This window comes from Passer montanus, unplaced genomic scaffold (assembly GCF_014805655.1).
Source record: "Passer montanus isolate IOZ18808 unplaced genomic scaffold, ASM1480565v1 scaffold50, whole genome shotgun sequence".
Taxonomy (NCBI): Eukaryota; Metazoa; Chordata; class Aves; order Passeriformes; family Passeridae; genus Passer; species Passer montanus.
Window position 1 is genome coordinate 2,686,275 of NW_024369930.1, and position 17,127 is coordinate 2,703,401.

A 17,127-nucleotide genomic window follows, 5' to 3' on the forward strand; every position below is an offset into this window, starting at 1 on the left:
AAAACCAAAGAAATCAGAGGAAAGAACAATGTATTTTATTTGAATTGTTGTATTTATTTATTTGCTTATTTTTTGTTTACCAGAGCTGAAACCTGATCTCAGGGTTGGGATGGATTTAGCTGAGCACCCCTCCCCAGAACACTAGGTTTTTAGTACTTTAACTTGAGAAAGGTCTTTCATGTTTAAACATGATACTTTTTTTCTAAATATGATTAGGACACAACTTTCATCAAATTTCAGGAAAATAGAAACCAAGTCTTTCAGTTTGGCTCTTTATCCATTAGCTGTAGTCATTACCTTGTGGAGAATCCTACATTGTCTGTATCTTCTTAAATAACTTGCCTCCCTGACATTGATGAGAAATTTCAACATGAATGGATGATTTTTTTTTTTCTGAAATCAGAACCTTGATCTTGGTTTTAATGAAAGGTTTCTCCATGTGAAACAATCTTCTGTTTAGTGGACTTCTTGAAAAGTTTCATATTTTAATTGCATTTTTTCAGTGAACTTTTCAGTGAATTCTTAAGGTTATATTATATAAAGGACAAAGTTAAAGTAACTTTTTTAATTGTCAAAGACAGAAGAAAAAACTAAGAATTCATCTACATATTTTAGTGATTAATTTAATTCTTAATCTGGGAGAAGTCAGCTTTGTGAATATTTGAATTAATTTCCTGGTGAAGTAATTAATACATTTGAAATCTTTTGCCAAGTATGTATCACAAGAAAGAAAAAAGTGCTTCTGAAGAAGAAAAAGAATAACTTGACTGTAACTATTAATGAGATATCCCTTTTGATTTATTTTAAAAGACACTTCAAAAATATAAAGGAAAACCATGGAAAAGAAGGTTTTTATATAGTCTTCATAATTGGGCAGGACTTCAGTTTCTGGATATTTCCATTTGATTTTGATGTCTTAAAAAGTGGAAGTTTTGATTTGGTGACTTTTCTTGATGAATTCTTCAGAAGCAAGTATCTGCATCATTACTGACCCAGTCTTTTCTTAATTAGAGGTTATTAGTAATTAGATTATGGCTATTGGCCTATTTATCTTTCCCTATATGCAAATTAAACTATTTTCATTCACAGGAGTAATGTAAAAACAAGCAATGCAATAGCCTTGTTTTAGACCTAATCATTTGAGAAACTGATGGATATGGACTCTTTTCATCTCAGATGTGCTGTTATCGTGCACTGTTGGCTCACAACATTGAAGAATAAAAACCTCTATTTAAAACTCAACTCATCCCAACTAAATCTAGGCAAACTGAGATGGATTATTAGGATACTAATTGTCATGGTTTCTCTTTGCCTCATGACAACTACATTGTCATGTAGTTTTCCTCGTAAAAGGATATAGAAGTCCAGAGAAGCTTTCCCTTAATGCTCAAAACTTTGATTTAGACTATGTTTAAAGCAGGATGTTTTATAAATAATAATTGTTACGTTGCAGAACAATGTCTAAATGTAACATTAAGCATTTGAATTATTATTGTTATTGTTGTTATTAACAGTTACACAGACTAGACTTTTCCACTCCCAGTTTGTGTGGGGTGGTGCATGATATTCAGACTGATACAAGAACTACAATTTAAAACTAAGGTACTCGACAAAGACAGATATATTTAGAATTCATGGACTTTCTTTAATATGTCATATTAATTTTAAGTGAACTTTCCAGTAGCTGTTAACTTATTAACAAACAACGTCTTAACCCTCTTTGGCAGCAATTTTTCAATAGTTGTAAAATAAAACATAACTACATCTTTGCCTTTGAAGAGGTGAGGGTTTCTTACACTTCCAATGCTTCCTTCTTTTGAATGTCTTCCACTTTCCTTCTGAAAATCTATTTCTTCAAATCACAACTGGTTCAACAAAATATTATGAGAAATTGTCTTTAAGTTTGTAAAGTTGTTTGCACAACTGAGAAAAGTCAACAAATAACAAATTCAAAAGCATATTAAAATAATTTACAACTTTCCCATCATGTTCTTATTGGCTGAAATATAAGAAAATTATGCCAAAGCATAACGAGAACTTTTTTAATATGTATCTTAATATAATTTCAAACAGCTTAAACTATTTTTATGTTTGTGTAATTAGCTACTTTTTTATAGTACTTAATTTTATATTTTATTGCAAATTTTCTTTGTGTGTGTCTGCATATATATGGATATATTTTTCCCACTGTTATGGGAAAGAACAGGTGAATGCATCACCAAACAAACAGTCACTGAAGTGAGTCCATTAAGCATGGATTCACAAGCTTAATCTTAATTACATTTTGAAAACAGTAAATAATTCTATTTCTCAATCTATTCTAATGATTTGAATCCTTCTCTTCATTTTTGTTATGGTTCTGATCAAAACCCATTTAATGACAGTCCTAAAACTCCATACGCCTTCAGTGAGGTCCAATATTCTGTTTTACTGTTTAGTGTTATTTACAAAACTTAAGAGGAGCTGGATTTTAGGATGAAATATAAAAGTAAACAAAAAGTAAGCTATTCTCATTCTATATGTTACTCGTCAGAGGATGTGGAAGGGAGAGCTCTCTGTTAATTTTATTCACATTAACATATGTCTGATTTTTGTTTCCCTGTCCTAAAACTGTGTGTAATTCGGGCAGAGAGCTCAGAACTCATGATCAGGTTGAGGAATAGTCTCTGCTTGCAGTAGTAAACATGCATTGGACAGCACAGATGCTGAAAAAAATAGTTCCATTCTATAAGTAGACTATTAACTAATAGTGCATTAAATATAAATTACTGCTTTTTTATTACTTCAGCAAATTGGTGTGGGCATACCAAAAGTTAAATTGAGAAAAAGGAGACCCAATGTACAGGTAACTTTGGATGGAGGTGATTAGTGCATTAGAATGCATAGACCTGGAAATATAATTAGAAAGCTTCTGCCCTGCTTACTAGGAAAAATCTAACTAGAGAACTGTTCATTGTGACAAACAGCTTCCAAAGCATGAAGCTTGCATCCTTTCCTGTTTAAATAATAGAAAACATGCTATTGGCTGTAGTGAAGGGCATTCCATTAAATTATGATGCTTTACTAATAGGTGCTAATTAGAGTCGTGCTGTAAAAATTCTTCTTCAGATGTTGAAATTAATTTGAAGACTGGAAATAAAAAGAGACTACTTGTGCTGGCTTTGCTTGCATAAACCCAAAGTCAAGAGAAGATCAGAAGACAATTCTTGTGACTTTGTTGCCATTTTATTGTGCAGTGTATGCTGCATAAAATTACATACTAGACTATGAGTTGTTCAGGTTTTTGGGTTTTTTTTCCTGGGGAAGTCAGAGTAGAGAATATGTTCTATCTGATATTTCCACAGAATTTGCTCAGTTTAGCAGACCCAACTGCACAGAATTAACTGCCCATTAACCTGAATAGTGTAACTAGTCACATTTATGTAATGCAATTCCTGAGCAGAAAACACTTAATGAAAACTTATAAATTACTAAAAGACTATATTAACTCTGTAACGAGAAAAACAGTAAACTGAAACACAGTATATCAAATCTGATTTCTTACACATATGGGAATCTGTAATGCAAAACTCGTGGCCTGCATAGCAACACCAGTAAAACATGGTGTAAAATCCTGATCCAAGTCAGTGATTTCACAGAGTGTTGGGTGGCTGTGTTTATGACATGTAGAAAGCCACCTCAGGGCTGGGATTTTTGTTTGTGCACTGGAGAAATCAGCACTGAATAAAAAAAAAAATCTTTGTTTTCTCAGCATACCTGGCTCCTCTGCTTGCTATGGTGTGGTCTGGCTGCTGCTGGATTTGCCTGGCAGTGCACTGGAAAAGCTCTGGGCTCCCATCCACTCCAGATGCTCCTGAATTTACCTCTGTGGCACAGGATTTTGTTGACTTTTTCCATCACTTCTTTTTAAAGCCTAATAGCCTTTGTCTTTATTAGTACTGCAGATATGAGTAAATACTAGGCTCCTGAAACACAGCAAAGAAGGTCATACATAGAATTTGTGAGAACTGACCTCCCAAAACACACATTTTAATTAACTTTTTTTTTATGTTGCTGCACCAGTTCTTTCTTTCTTTGTTTCCTTCATGAGTTGTCATTGAAATTATAGATCCTTGCCTTTATTTGTCCTGCTGAAAATGGATTGCAATCCTTTTGTTTGCATGCTTCATTGCTAGTGATTTATTTCTGTTCTGTTTTGTTAAGTTGTGCTGCTGAATGTGGTGGTGGTGTGCTTTTTCCAGTCATGTTACACGCATGACTGGATAAAGAGAAGAACAAACTGAACTGTAAGTTTGTTTCTTCAAGGCTTGAAATAAACCCCAGTAAATGGCAACCTTGGAAATAAAAATTATGGAGCCCAAATACTGGTAAAAATATTTTTGGGGGAAAGAGGCATAAAGAGGAGTTAGTCTTCCCTTTTAAAGTAGCAGTGTAGCAATTTTCTGTTCTAGATTTTGGTGGTTGTCTTTGTGCCTCAGGCACATCTAAGAATGTATTTATACATGGTTAGGTTTTTTCACCTATTAAAAGTGATTCATAAGTATCATCTAAGAAATGTGAAGTGATATAATATAAATCTTAAAAGGAAGAATAGTTAATGCATACTTGAATTTTCACATAATTAAAGTTTTCTATTTTGTCTTTGGGACTCCTTGACTATAACTAGCCCAGGTTATCATTTGAAACAAGTATTGACCTTGATTTGATGTGATGGCTTTATTTTTTTTTTTTTACCATGTATCTTCTTCTTTGTTCCTTTGTGTGTTGGAATGGAATGTGAACTTCATAAATGCCTCCTCTGCCATGCCAATGCCTTCATGCATGCTGTTTGGGTTTGACCATGCTATTCATTATCCATTGCATGTAAGATATATAAATTTTTATTTATTTTTACATTTTAACCTTTTGTTACTTATTTTGAGAGTGTGGATTTGTTGGGAGGGAAAAGCAACTGCATAACAATAGTTGAATAATTTTGAATTAGGGAGCATACATTAATGCCATTATATTGAAGTGGCTAGTTTTATTAATCATATAGAAAAAGAAATGCAAACATTTTCTTGAAGTTTTCAGTAAATATTTTAAGGAAATACCCAGAATCTTTGTCTGCAATCTTTTCAGTACATATTCTCCTCCTGAGAATAAATGCATTGTTTTTTCTCTTAGCAGACAGTAAGTCTTCTTAAGAACAAGAATGAATCTGTCTAGCCAGAGACTTGTACATTTTATCCTCAAGAAAAGGAAGAAATAATCTTTTTTCTTCTGGAACTATTCTATATTACAATCTTGAACATAAGGGCTACTGTTAAGCTCTTAGTACTCCAGACTGTTACATGAAGGCATCTTTTACCCTTTGTTCAGGATATTACTTTCTTCTAGTACATACATGTATTGTGATGAAACATGCTTGCATTCCTTGATAGAACAGTCACATGTACATTTAGCTTTGCCAGAGAATGCTACAATATGAGGAATATAATTGTAATTTTGAAGGAAGGGACTTTAGTCTGCCCTTAGTCTATATGTCAGTATAGGAGAATTGCTGAAATCCCTTATTTATTTTTTTTTTCATTTTCTACTCTGAACTGTCAGATTTAAATGGTTAAGTAATACATCCCCCATACTCCTAGTTATAAAGAAATACACTTCCTTTTAGGAGGTGCATTACATAACTATTGGGTTATGAGGATGGATGATATTTACACAACACACAATATACAGTCAATGGGGCTTAGGCAAAATTGCCAGAAAAAAAGTTGGATTCCCAAGAACTCATATGGTAGATGGCTCTGGCCAAGTAAATGCAAACTGCATCTGAGAAAGGAGCAGAGGCTGGAGAGTGGTCCAATTAATTCAGCAGAGCTACAGTGGTCTTCAGCACTGCTGTGGGGCCAGGGTTTTTACAGATGTAGGTCACCAAAGTTCTCTGTGCTCCATACTTGATGGTTGACATCATCAATGTTTCTTAGGTCTGGAAGCTTGGTTTCAGTATTTCTGTGCTACAGGTTTCCATCTTCTAAACTGAGATAACAGTGCTGATGCCAAAAGAAATGCTTTTAAAACTCCAAGGTGTTCAGGAAAGTCCTGTAATGCTGACAATAACAATGGGGTTTATTTTTTTATAAACCCCAAATAATTGGCTGTAATTGCTGCCTCTTTGAATCTTGAACCATAATCTATTCCCACCTCACATCCTCAAGTCTGTGTTGTCTGCTCTTGGTAAAATTGCAGAGTACAGTTGCCCAGCTTACTGGTTGAGTGGAAAACTCTCCCAAATTTCTCTCTCCTTTCTAGGAGGCAGGATATCAAGTGAGAGACTCATATCCTCTGCTTCCTCTGCTTCCTCTGCTTCCTCCCAAAGCAGTACAGTCTGTGACATACCAGGAGAAGGGGAAGGGGGAGCAGCATTTCAGCATGAGCCCCATACATGACAGGCTGTGGACAGACACTGTCAATTAATATTAATTTGATTTTCACTTATCCAATTAACCTCTCTATTCAACAAAATAAAATGAATGAGAAAGGGCCACTAGTAATGCTACAAGAGATTAAAATAGATGGGTAAGTAAACCCACTAAAGTAGGCTAATTTGAAACGAAGGGATTAGAGTGGTTTGTAATACTAAAGTACTCTGTCTTTATTATTTGGTTATTTAATGTCTTCTGCTTCAGAATCCTAAATCCCAGGAACCTGTTACGTTGGATTTTCTAGATGCTGAATTGGAAAATGATATTAAAGTTGAGGTGAGATTACCTGGTTTCTTAGCACTTGTTGCTGCTCATATTTCATCATGTCGTAACTGCAAAGCAATGAATGTTCTAGATTTTTAATGGATATCTATGTCAATATAAATCTAAATATTAAATTTGTTAAGAGGATGATTTTATATAGAGATGAATTTATATTTAGATAAATTAAATCCCCCAGCATTATTTATAGGCAAGGGCAATGAATTATATTCCTCTCGCTTTGAAAAATACCATGATTGCTACTTAAATTTTTGTTCATGAAGTAACAATTCCTGGGAAGGAAAACTAGAAATTTTTTTTCAAAACATAACACTTTTTAATATAATATTTACCTGAAATATTTTAATATAATTCCCTATTAATGCAAAATCGTTTCTGTGACAAGTAAGAGAACTGAGAAGCAAAGTTAAATGTAGACAGCAAATTAATTCCTCTGCGTAGTTTTCAGTTACTGATTTTGTAACATATTCAGAAATGATAACTTTTTAAGATAATCAGTTAGTTTTCTGAAATCAAATGAAAGGCTTTTAAACATTTTACATTTTTAATATATTTTTCACTGAAATTGTTCTTTTACATTGACAGTAATTAGCCTGCCTTGGTATCTGTTTAATTCTGCCTTAAGTTCCTTTGAAATGGCTGCTTCAGAGGGGAGTTGCTCTTGAGCTAGTACAAAAGTGTTTCTGTAAATCAGTGCTACTACCTGAATCACACAGATGTGCTGGCAGGCACAAGAAATGCTGGGCAAAACTTCTTTTCATGGACACAGAATTCATTCTCTCTCTGTCAGTGCCCAAACAACAAGGAGTTTTATGGCATGGTCTAGCAATTGAAAGTATATCAGAACTGTTGCTTCTTAATCCACTGATGGAGTATATATTTGGATAAAACAACTTGTAATTGGAAAAATCTGAAAATTGTAAGCAAAACTTATTTTTTTAAGAGTTGTGGCTGCCATTTCCATTAGCATTTCCTGTGTTTTTAAGAAATGTTTTGATTACTTAAATGATTATTCATGTTACATGCAACACCAACACTTTTTCTCTTTTTTTTATTTCACTATTTCCATTTCTTGCTTGCCAATAGATTCGGAAAAAAATGATAGATGGAGAAAGTGGAGAAAAAACATTTGAAACACTGGTCAAGTCCCAAGATGAGGTAAGATAGGAACCCAAAGAGTTACATTTACAGGAATAAACCAAACCAGAAAAATAATGTGAAATGGTGAAATGCTATGATATTCATTTTGTAATGACAATTTGTACCATTTTTTCCCTCCAGATATGCTAGTTTTACTGGCTTATAGTAAAAAAAAAAATAATAATGTACTTAGGAAAAAAGACTTGTTTTGTTTCTTGGTTTCTTTGGTGCATCATTAATCAGGCAGTTGTTGATGAGGTCTTACACTCTGTTCAACAGGAAATGGACCCAGCCTACTTCTGTGCATGAATTCCAAAACAAAGTGCTTAATTTGCTTGCAGAAATGTGTGAGGATGGGTTTGGTAGTTTATATTGTGGTTGAATGGGAAGAAAGTTGTGAGAAAAAATAATAAAGTAATATTTTTGTGCCATAAATGAAGACTTAGGGATAAGCAAATTCATCTTACAGTTATATCATGTACTTTCTGAACAGCTTGTTGAGTTCTTTATTTTCTTGTCCAAAATACTTATGCCTGAAAAACATTGCTACTGTTTTCTCTAATAAGCAGACACGTTTCCTAGCAATGGGAAATACTCAAATTTTATATGGGTCATTACATGGGTGCTCTACTTCATGGGGACCTCAGTGAGAAGAAATCATGACTGGTGTGCTGAAGGAGCAGTTCTGACCACAGTACGCCCCACAGTTACAGTTCCACAACAGCTTTTTGAAAGTCTTTTTCTCTGACCATAAGTCAGTTTGAAGATATCTAATTTGATGACTTAGCAGACACTGGACAACCCATAGATATAAACTCACTATAACAATACTTAGAAGAATTTCTTGCAGTTAATTCATACTGACTTTCCCCTCTTGCTATATTCTTTAGAAGACCTGTATCAGCAGTGCCCTTGCCTCCTTTACTGTTTCGTGCTTTCTCACAGTAAAATGCTAAAACAAAGCTTTACAACACTGCTTTACAATCTCTGGGTAAATCCTGCTGTGTAAAAAAATTGTGGTGTTTTCCTGAATGGTTTCAGTGTTGGAGAATGGTGCACAAATAGGTGTTTTCTGGGGCAGAGAGGCTAAGCCCCAGTGGATGTCCCCTCACCTGTCAGGAGCCCATGCTGTTTGGGATGCCACCAGTCTGTTCCCTTAAGGGAAAATGGGTCATTCCTGAGCCACTGAGAGTGAGTCCAAAGTCCTGCTGGCATCTGAGAAGAGGATAAACTGCTACTGAAGGAAGAGACTCCATGCTGGGACATTTTCAGATTTATGTTGTTTTGTTTAAGGAGTGCCTTTCTAGACCTATGGGTGAAAAAGGCTCTGTGTAGGTGGTTAGAAGAGGAAGGGTTAGAAGGTCATAAAAATACAACACGATTAGCATTGTACAAGAAATTGCATTAATGGCAAATATTTTGAAGAGATTTCAGGCTGTTTGTACATTTCTCAGGCTGTTCTACAAAAGACCTGAAACATTTGGTCCTGCAACTCTTTGCCCAAAGAAAGAGGGAGGGAAGTATTGCAAATGCTGAGGTCAGTTACAGTATCTGGGCAGGAGGGAGGATGCAACATCCCTGGGTGCATGAGAATGTGCCAGTTACACACGGCCCAGACCACAATCTGTGTTGGAATAAAATATCCCAGCCTTTGATCCCAGATGTCTCAATGCCAATGAAATTAATTATCCTCACCTTCCCTTTCACCATGGCCCAAGATTTCTTCCTCTACCCAGACCTCTCTGAGAGAAGAAAGGAGCAGCCAGAGCTGGCTGGCTGATGACTGCTTCCAGCCATTGCAGCTCCCAGCTCCAGGCTGCTAGAACCAGAAAAAAGCTGCTTTAAACCACGGGCCACGCATGAGCCATGCATCACTTAGCACTTGATAGCTTCATATATTTTCTTATAAAATGGGCTGATGTGGTCGGTTGCTCTGAACTGACAGTTGCAGTCTTCGGGCTTAAAATTTATGTTCTTTTTGTTTTGCTTTTTTGGTTTAAGTTTGCATCGCTTTCCTTTTGTGTTGCAGCTGGCCCCAGCAGTGTCTTGGGAGATGACTTCATACTACAGCATAGAGACTGGACTTGTAGCAAATGTGGGTGGGGTGCTCTGAGTCTCCCAAGGCCTCAGGGGCTTTCCAAGTAACAGAGAAGATGCCATAGGAACAAAAGCATTGCCACATTTGGCAGCAGGGGTGGGCAGTAGTGAAAACTGAAGGGTCACAAAAGTTGCAATAACATGTGTGAGTTCCTTGGCTGCGATCAGCTGGGGATGGGATGGGCTCAGACTGCCCACTAAGGAAGTTGGCAAAGGTAAATGGGACCTGAGGTGTGAGGATGTGTTATCTGCTGAGTTTTCTTTGAAGGGAGCTTTCAGCCAATTTGCTTTCAAGCACTGTGACATTGCTGGTGGCAGCAGGATTTAATTACAGCCCAGCTCTTCTCTTCCCTCCCCTCCACCTTGGGCACTGTTTCTTCTTGTGGGGATACTCATGGCACTGTGCCTAATTTGGAGGGACTGCCAGCACAAGGTTCAAGTGGCTGCTTTTAGCCTGAAGTACACATTAAGTTTAAATAGCCTTCCATAGGAATCTCTTCAACTATGTTTTTACCTTAAATATGAAATGCATCAGGGTACAAGACACTGTTATATGCATCTTCTTTCTGATTTTCTTTTATCTTTTTTTTCATTTTCTTTAATCTTTTTTTCATTTTCTCTCAAAAATTACTATTAAATTATTTATCCTTTCATGCTTTACTGAAAAGCAGCAGCCAGGTAATGAGAGGGTTTCAATTTATTGATGTCATGTAAGTCACCACTTTTCCAAAGCCATTGCCATTTTCTCACTATCCTTTTACCACAGGGAAAGAAAGAACCTTGAGGTATACTTGTGGTACCTTTCACCAATGTTTGCAATGTTGCAGTGCAACAGCTGTACAGTCTTCAGTGCTGGCATACTTACAAAAATTTGATTGTTAAAGTAAGAATATGTTGCAGCTGGCATAATCTTATAGCTTTCAAAGTGGAAAACTGAGTAAAACAATATCAGCCAGGTGGATTCATGATTAAATCTATGGGGAACTGTGGGACTGTGCCTATCATGCTATTTTTCATACCACAAGGAAACAAATGGTAAAGATTATCCTAATATATTAAGTTATTTAAAAATAAACATTTATTTCAATGTTACATTTTTTTCCCAAATTCAAGATCTTCCTAATTAGATTAGAAACACATGCTAAGTTTATCAGGGGGTGTCCATAAAATCAGGGTTACCAGACTCTGCCTGTAGTTATGATTCAAATTTAAATGCCTTAAGCCAGTGGTGCTGTGACCTGAAAGGACAGGCTCTGGGTGTTTTTATTTTCAAAGACTTACCTACAAAGTCTTTTTGTAACTGAGTTTTTGTTTGTTTGTTTGGGGTATTTTTATCTTAGTTTAACTGCAAAATGATCCATAAAAGAGAAAGTCTTTTTTTTATCAAATTTCAATCACGCAGATAATGGTTTTCATAGGTCTGGCTAATGTGAAAATTACAGGTCGGGTTTGTCTGGTTTCATTTAAATTTCAATTTTGCTGATGTTCAATAAAAATTATGTGGTTGATTCTTTTGCAAAACATAAATTTGGAATATATTTAAGGAAAGGAGTTGCAGCTCAACCTGTTTTTTAGGAAAAAAATAAATAGAAATACAACAGATTTATACTTTATTTTACACAGTATTTCTCAAAGAAAGGTTGCAATTATTAAAGCTCCTTAGTTGTATAATTTCATTTTTCACCAATATCTCTTTGTAGAGGTATATTGATAAAGGAAACAGAACATATACATGGACTGCTGTGAATGGCACTGATTACAGGTAACTCATTTCTGTCCACTGACTTCATTTGTTTATTTAAGTGTCCTTTTCATTAATTTTGGTTGATATTTTTAGCATTACAATTTTTGTACTAGCAAAGGTGAAACTGGTGTGTATGTTATTTAGAATTAATTTAAGCACACAACATTGTAACATTGGAAGGAATGTTGAAACATTCCTTAACATTACCCAAAACAAATAAAGGTTTTCCAAGTCTCAGGAAAGTTAAACTACTCTGGCTCAAAGCTACATGGTATAAATATTGAGTCAAATTTTAACCAAAATGCTATTTATGTTATGGTAAATTACAGTAATCCTCAGACAAGTTGGATCCCAATTTCTGTTGTCTTCTGCACAGGTGTATAGTCCTTGAGAATGCAAACATTAATTTGAGTGTAAAACTAAACAAATCAGTTTTAACAACAGAATATAAACCTAGGGTCTTCTATTCACTATTCCAGTTTTCTGTTGAACTGCCTCTATCTTTATATTCTGTAAGAAAAGGAAGTTTTTATCAGACTGCCATCTAGCAATCACTAGAGAAATATGTTTGATTTACATGACTTCTTAATTCTGTCTGGGCTTTCTGGCATGAGATATGGCAATAAATCCTCAGAGTATCCTTGCAGAAAACTTATTAAACATAAAATTATAGATTTTAATTAGCAATTTCTGCTAGCAGTAACTGTTAATGACAGGTACACTGCCACTGATTTCCCTAGAGGAGAATTGGTAGAAGGCTATCACAAAATATTCAGCAAGCTCACTTATATTCTGTATAAATTGCAAATGTGTCACTAAAGGTCAGCTCACTTATGGGTCAACTGTGCAAGATTTTTAATGTTAATTTCTGCAGCTCTTCATTAGGAACTGTTGCAGTTCCTGAAATCCAAGTGAAAAAATTAAATGAAATCCAAATGTAAAAATTAAGGATGCTCCTTGGGAGTTGATGATAACTATTTAATGATTACTCATATCTCCTGCCCATTACATACATTTTTAGAACTGAACTCTTCTACATATGTGTAGAATTTAGCTGCAAAAATAATTCCTACATATTTTGAACAAAAACAAGTTTAATATTAAAGAAAACTTTGCAAATGCTCTGCAAATCTTAAAGTATTATTGTACAATTATGTTATACAACACAATAAATAATTGTTTCTGGTGACTGCATGATTAAAGAAAATATTTTTTTGAATCCTGAATGCAATGAATGTGAATGCAAGTATTGCCAGATACATTTCCTGGAGAATATGGATTGTTGTTGTATTAGTGAGAGCCTTTGGTAATATGATGTGTACAAATCAGCACAGTACTAAGTGATATTTTTGCAGTCAGTGATTACCATGACATGTTATATTGGGATGTTAAGTGTGTCAGAGGAAGATATAAAAATAATGTATTTTTTTATTTCCAGTTATTTGGAAATTCTCTGCTTATCTGCTAAAAAGTGCATTTGTGTTTAAAAGTGTAAATAAGAATGAAAATAAACACAGCGACCATCAGGATTGGCATAAATGTACTTGGGTCTATTACTAAGTGTGAGGCTGGTATTTCACAGTGTGTGTGCCTCATCTCATGACAGTCCAAATTACAAAATAGTTAATTGCTTTCAAAACACAAAGAAGCTGAAACTAGTAAACTTCTGCAAATAACATAATTGCTTTACTCGTCTCATTTCTATTGCAGTTTGGCACTGGTGTTACCATCATACAGCTTTTATTATATTAAAGCCAAAATAGATGAACCTATAACTCAAGCCAGATGTAAGTACTGTAAAGATTCCCTGTTTTTGTCTGGCATTGCCAAGTCTCAGATTCACTTAAAAAGCAATGTTTGAAACTCATAAATTTTGTGGAATTCAGTGATGTTACCATGATGTACCCAAAAAACTTCAGCAATGATTCTAACCTGTTGTAATACCTAAGGTGCAAGAAATATTCTATAAAAATAGAATATGTGCAGAACATGTCAGTTCCACTGACAATCCCTACCCCTTGCTCTGTGCCTATAGAATCATTGCTTTGTGTATCCTCTATTGCTGTCATTTTAAGGGTCTGGATACTATTTTTTTTTTCATTTTATTATAGGACAAAATATTGTCCTAGAGACTGTAAGAGTATAGCTCTTCATTTTTGTATTTTAGTTACAGTATAATATTTAGCAAATTATCTCTGCTAGAATGATGTGAAAGCCCTGTTTGGTTTGGGTTGCAGTTAGGTTTCATTTTGCTTTTTACAAATAGTTTTAGTGGATGTTTGCATTGTAGTTTTATATTAGACTGATTTCAAACCATTTGCAGATTCTGAAGTGATAACTGGAAATTATACTTGTATACTTGCCAGTCTTCAAAGGTTGTTTTTGGGGTTTTTTTGTTAGGTGTAGCTTAACTGTAATCTAGGTAGTACACAAAATAGAGCCAATCACAGCCTTTTAACTTTATCCAGGTGTTATGATAAATTTAGAACAAGTATGTAGTTAAATAGGAAGTTTGAAAAACACAAAAATCTCAGGCAGGCATAGATACTGTTTAGAGAAAACTTGATTAGCACTACATCACTCTCCTCTACCATTGCTCCCACATGTGAAGAAGAATAGAGGAACTTTTAATAATCAGTGGTTAATTTTGTAACTTTTTCCAATAAAGAGTACATTAACTTTTTAAGCAGAGAGTATGATTCTCTTGATGAATTAGATCAACTGGTTTTGCACTTGTATCAAAAAAACCTGCAAAACAGACCCTTGAAATAGCCACAGTGTATAGAAGGTACTGAGAAATAACTAAGAACCTATTCTTCAGTCTTCAGAGATGTTTGTCTTTTTTTTTCCAGACTACAGCTCTATGTAAATTGAACCTTTGAATCTATGTACAATATTTTTATTCAAGGGGCTGTTTGAATAAAATATTGGTTTGTGACCCCTTGTGCTTTACCCTGTTTTTTTCTGTTTCCCTGCTTTCTCTTTCTGATGGATAGTGACAGCCAAAAAGGGCAAGTATATTCTTGTTGCTCAATTTCCTTCTGTTTACTGCAGTTGATATTTTTCACTTATATTTCTATTCCTACTGGATATTCTCCTCTGTATTCCTCATCTCAGGATTCTCTTCATGATCATTGGGTCCCATAGCAATAGAAAGGGAAAAACAAGTGAAGTATTTTTCTGTTCTCATGCACTTTTTAATATGTTGCTAATCTCTAATCCTTCTTTGTCTAGTCCTTTCAGTGTTCAGTGATATCATCTATTAAAGCCATTTTTTTTGGTAGGATTTACAGTGATGCTACTACGATTGAGATTTTTACACTTTATTACAGAAAATATTAGTAGTATTTTTTTCATATTCTCACAACTCAGCGTCACAAATATTTGTGTGTATTAGAGTTTACTTCTAGTGAAAATAACTCATTTATTTTCATGTTGCTATACTAATTGAATTTCTTCCTTAAATAAATTGTTAGGTATTTTCATACTGTTTCCAGTTGTATTTTGTATATAATAATCAAGTAATTTCCTCTACGTTGCAAAATACTGAGAAGCCTAGAATTCATTTAGGAGAAAGTGTCAAACATTTCTTTCTAAATTCATGGATGCATGCAAAAGTTAGCCAAATAGTTTGATGAGAGAAACAATGGCAAAAATTCCAGTTTACTTACTTGGCGTTTGCTCTTCATCTTTTTAGTTACGGAATCACTGAAGTTTGATCGTTTTGATGAAACTGGCTATACATTTTTAGCTCCAAGGTTGGTTGATTTCCCAGTAATAAGTGTTATTTCTGTCTGATCTGATTATTGGCACATGGAGAATACAGATTTGACCAATAAAGCTTAATTTGGTAACAAATTATCAATCTTTTTTCATGCTAGAATGTAAATAGCATCTTCAGGCTCTGATTTCTGCTCATATTGGAGAGATATAAAAACTAATATTGATATTTTAATGGAAAAAATATTCACATCTGGGTATTTCTTGTGGTTCTGACTTCTAAGATTTTACAACTATTTTTAAAATAAGTTTCATAATACTGACCACAACATGTTTCCCAACTTCAAGACCAAGGGTTTCAAAGCTCTCTATTGCTTCAGTATTAGTTAATTTTCAATTAATTGAACATAAAAACTATTAAGTAATTGAAAATGTATTAATTTCATTTGTTTCCTGCGTTTTAGTTTTTTTAAAATGTGAAATTCTGCAGTTCCTATTTCCCTTTTAAAATTATGTTTGCAAGGTTAACCTGGTATGATAAAGACTTCCTAAAAATTGAGCTCCTCTAAAAGATAGCTATGATAAAGAAAGGAAGTGCTGTACAATTAAGATAATTGAGAATTATTGGGGTTTTTTTAATCTGATAAATTTCTGTGTACTTTTAAATTTCCATTAATAGATCAATTATTAGATTGATTTATGTGAAGTCTTCTATCTTAAAATGTATTCTAATTTAACTCTTTAATTTTTCTGAAAGACTGAATTTATTGAGAATTAATTGTACCAATTACAGTTTTCAGCAAGTCCCTACTATCCTACAGAACAAAGTCTGTTTGATATGTAGCTCTGCTTAAATGTGAATATTGGTATAGTAAGGTAAATTCTACCTGTGGTATCTCTGGATTATAGTAAGGCAAATAAAGGGTAATAAGATATGATTTATCTTATGACTAAGAAGTCATATGAAATACTTGAACACACTTCTTTTGTGTGTAAAATTAAATTCATATAAAAGCTCATTTTAAAATGAGAACCCCCTGTTTTAGTCTAAACACTCTACATTTTAATTAAAGTTGTTTAATGTCATTCATCATATAATATTTGCCTCCAAAATGCCCAGTGTCATCTGTTTTTCTTGCTTGCATTCAATTAATTGCTCAGTGATATATTGCTTTATTTCATTACACAAGGGGCAGGAGTTTACTGTTTATCTGCTTTGCATATGTCAAAACAAAGGGTGTTTATATGTTCCTGTGGTTGTACCCTAATAAAATTGCATTTAAAACTTCTCAGAGGATAGAACCTTAATCTATAAATCTGGCCTTAGCTGGGCACGGGGTGTCTATGTTTCACCAGCAGTCCAGGTTCTTTCCAGTGCAGTTTAATCCAGAAGCAATTTAAATTCACTGGGCATATTTTTAGTGTATAGACCATGATGTCTTAATGTGTCCTACACTACTACTCAGTTTTTTTAGGGAATCTATTCCCTATTTCATACATGCAGTCTTCTTACAATCCAAATCTTAACAAATGCTTAGCAGGCATTTCAACACTTTATTTCCTGCAGATGTCTGAATAATTGATATGGTAATCAATAAATACTGATCATGGCAGCCAATTGACACAGCAGTACGAGCTACTTCATAATAGTTGTGCAAGCCTGCTTGAGCTTCTAAA

The 17,127-nt window shown here is 34.3% G+C and overlaps 1 protein-coding gene across 2 annotated transcripts in view; it reads left to right on the forward strand.

The window, feature by feature from the left end:
• The window catches only part of CACNA2D1 (calcium voltage-gated channel auxiliary subunit alpha2delta 1), a 368,301-nt gene that overhangs the window by 322,537 nt on the left and 28,637 nt on the right, over window positions 1-17,127 (forward strand). Inside the window, exons 19-24 of one of the 2 annotated variants that reach the window (XM_039723787.1) lie at window positions 2,789-2,845; window positions 6,672-6,743; window positions 7,836-7,907; window positions 11,687-11,748; window positions 13,441-13,517; window positions 15,428-15,488. In XM_039723787.1, coding sequence (XP_039579721.1) covers window positions 2,789-2,845; window positions 6,672-6,743; window positions 7,836-7,907; window positions 11,687-11,748; window positions 13,441-13,517; window positions 15,428-15,488 — 401 coding nt within the window. The remainder of the gene's footprint in view (window positions 1-2,788; window positions 2,846-6,671; window positions 6,744-7,835; window positions 7,908-11,686; window positions 11,749-13,440; window positions 13,518-15,427; window positions 15,489-17,127) is intronic. The other variant, XM_039723786.1, reaches the window with a different exon arrangement.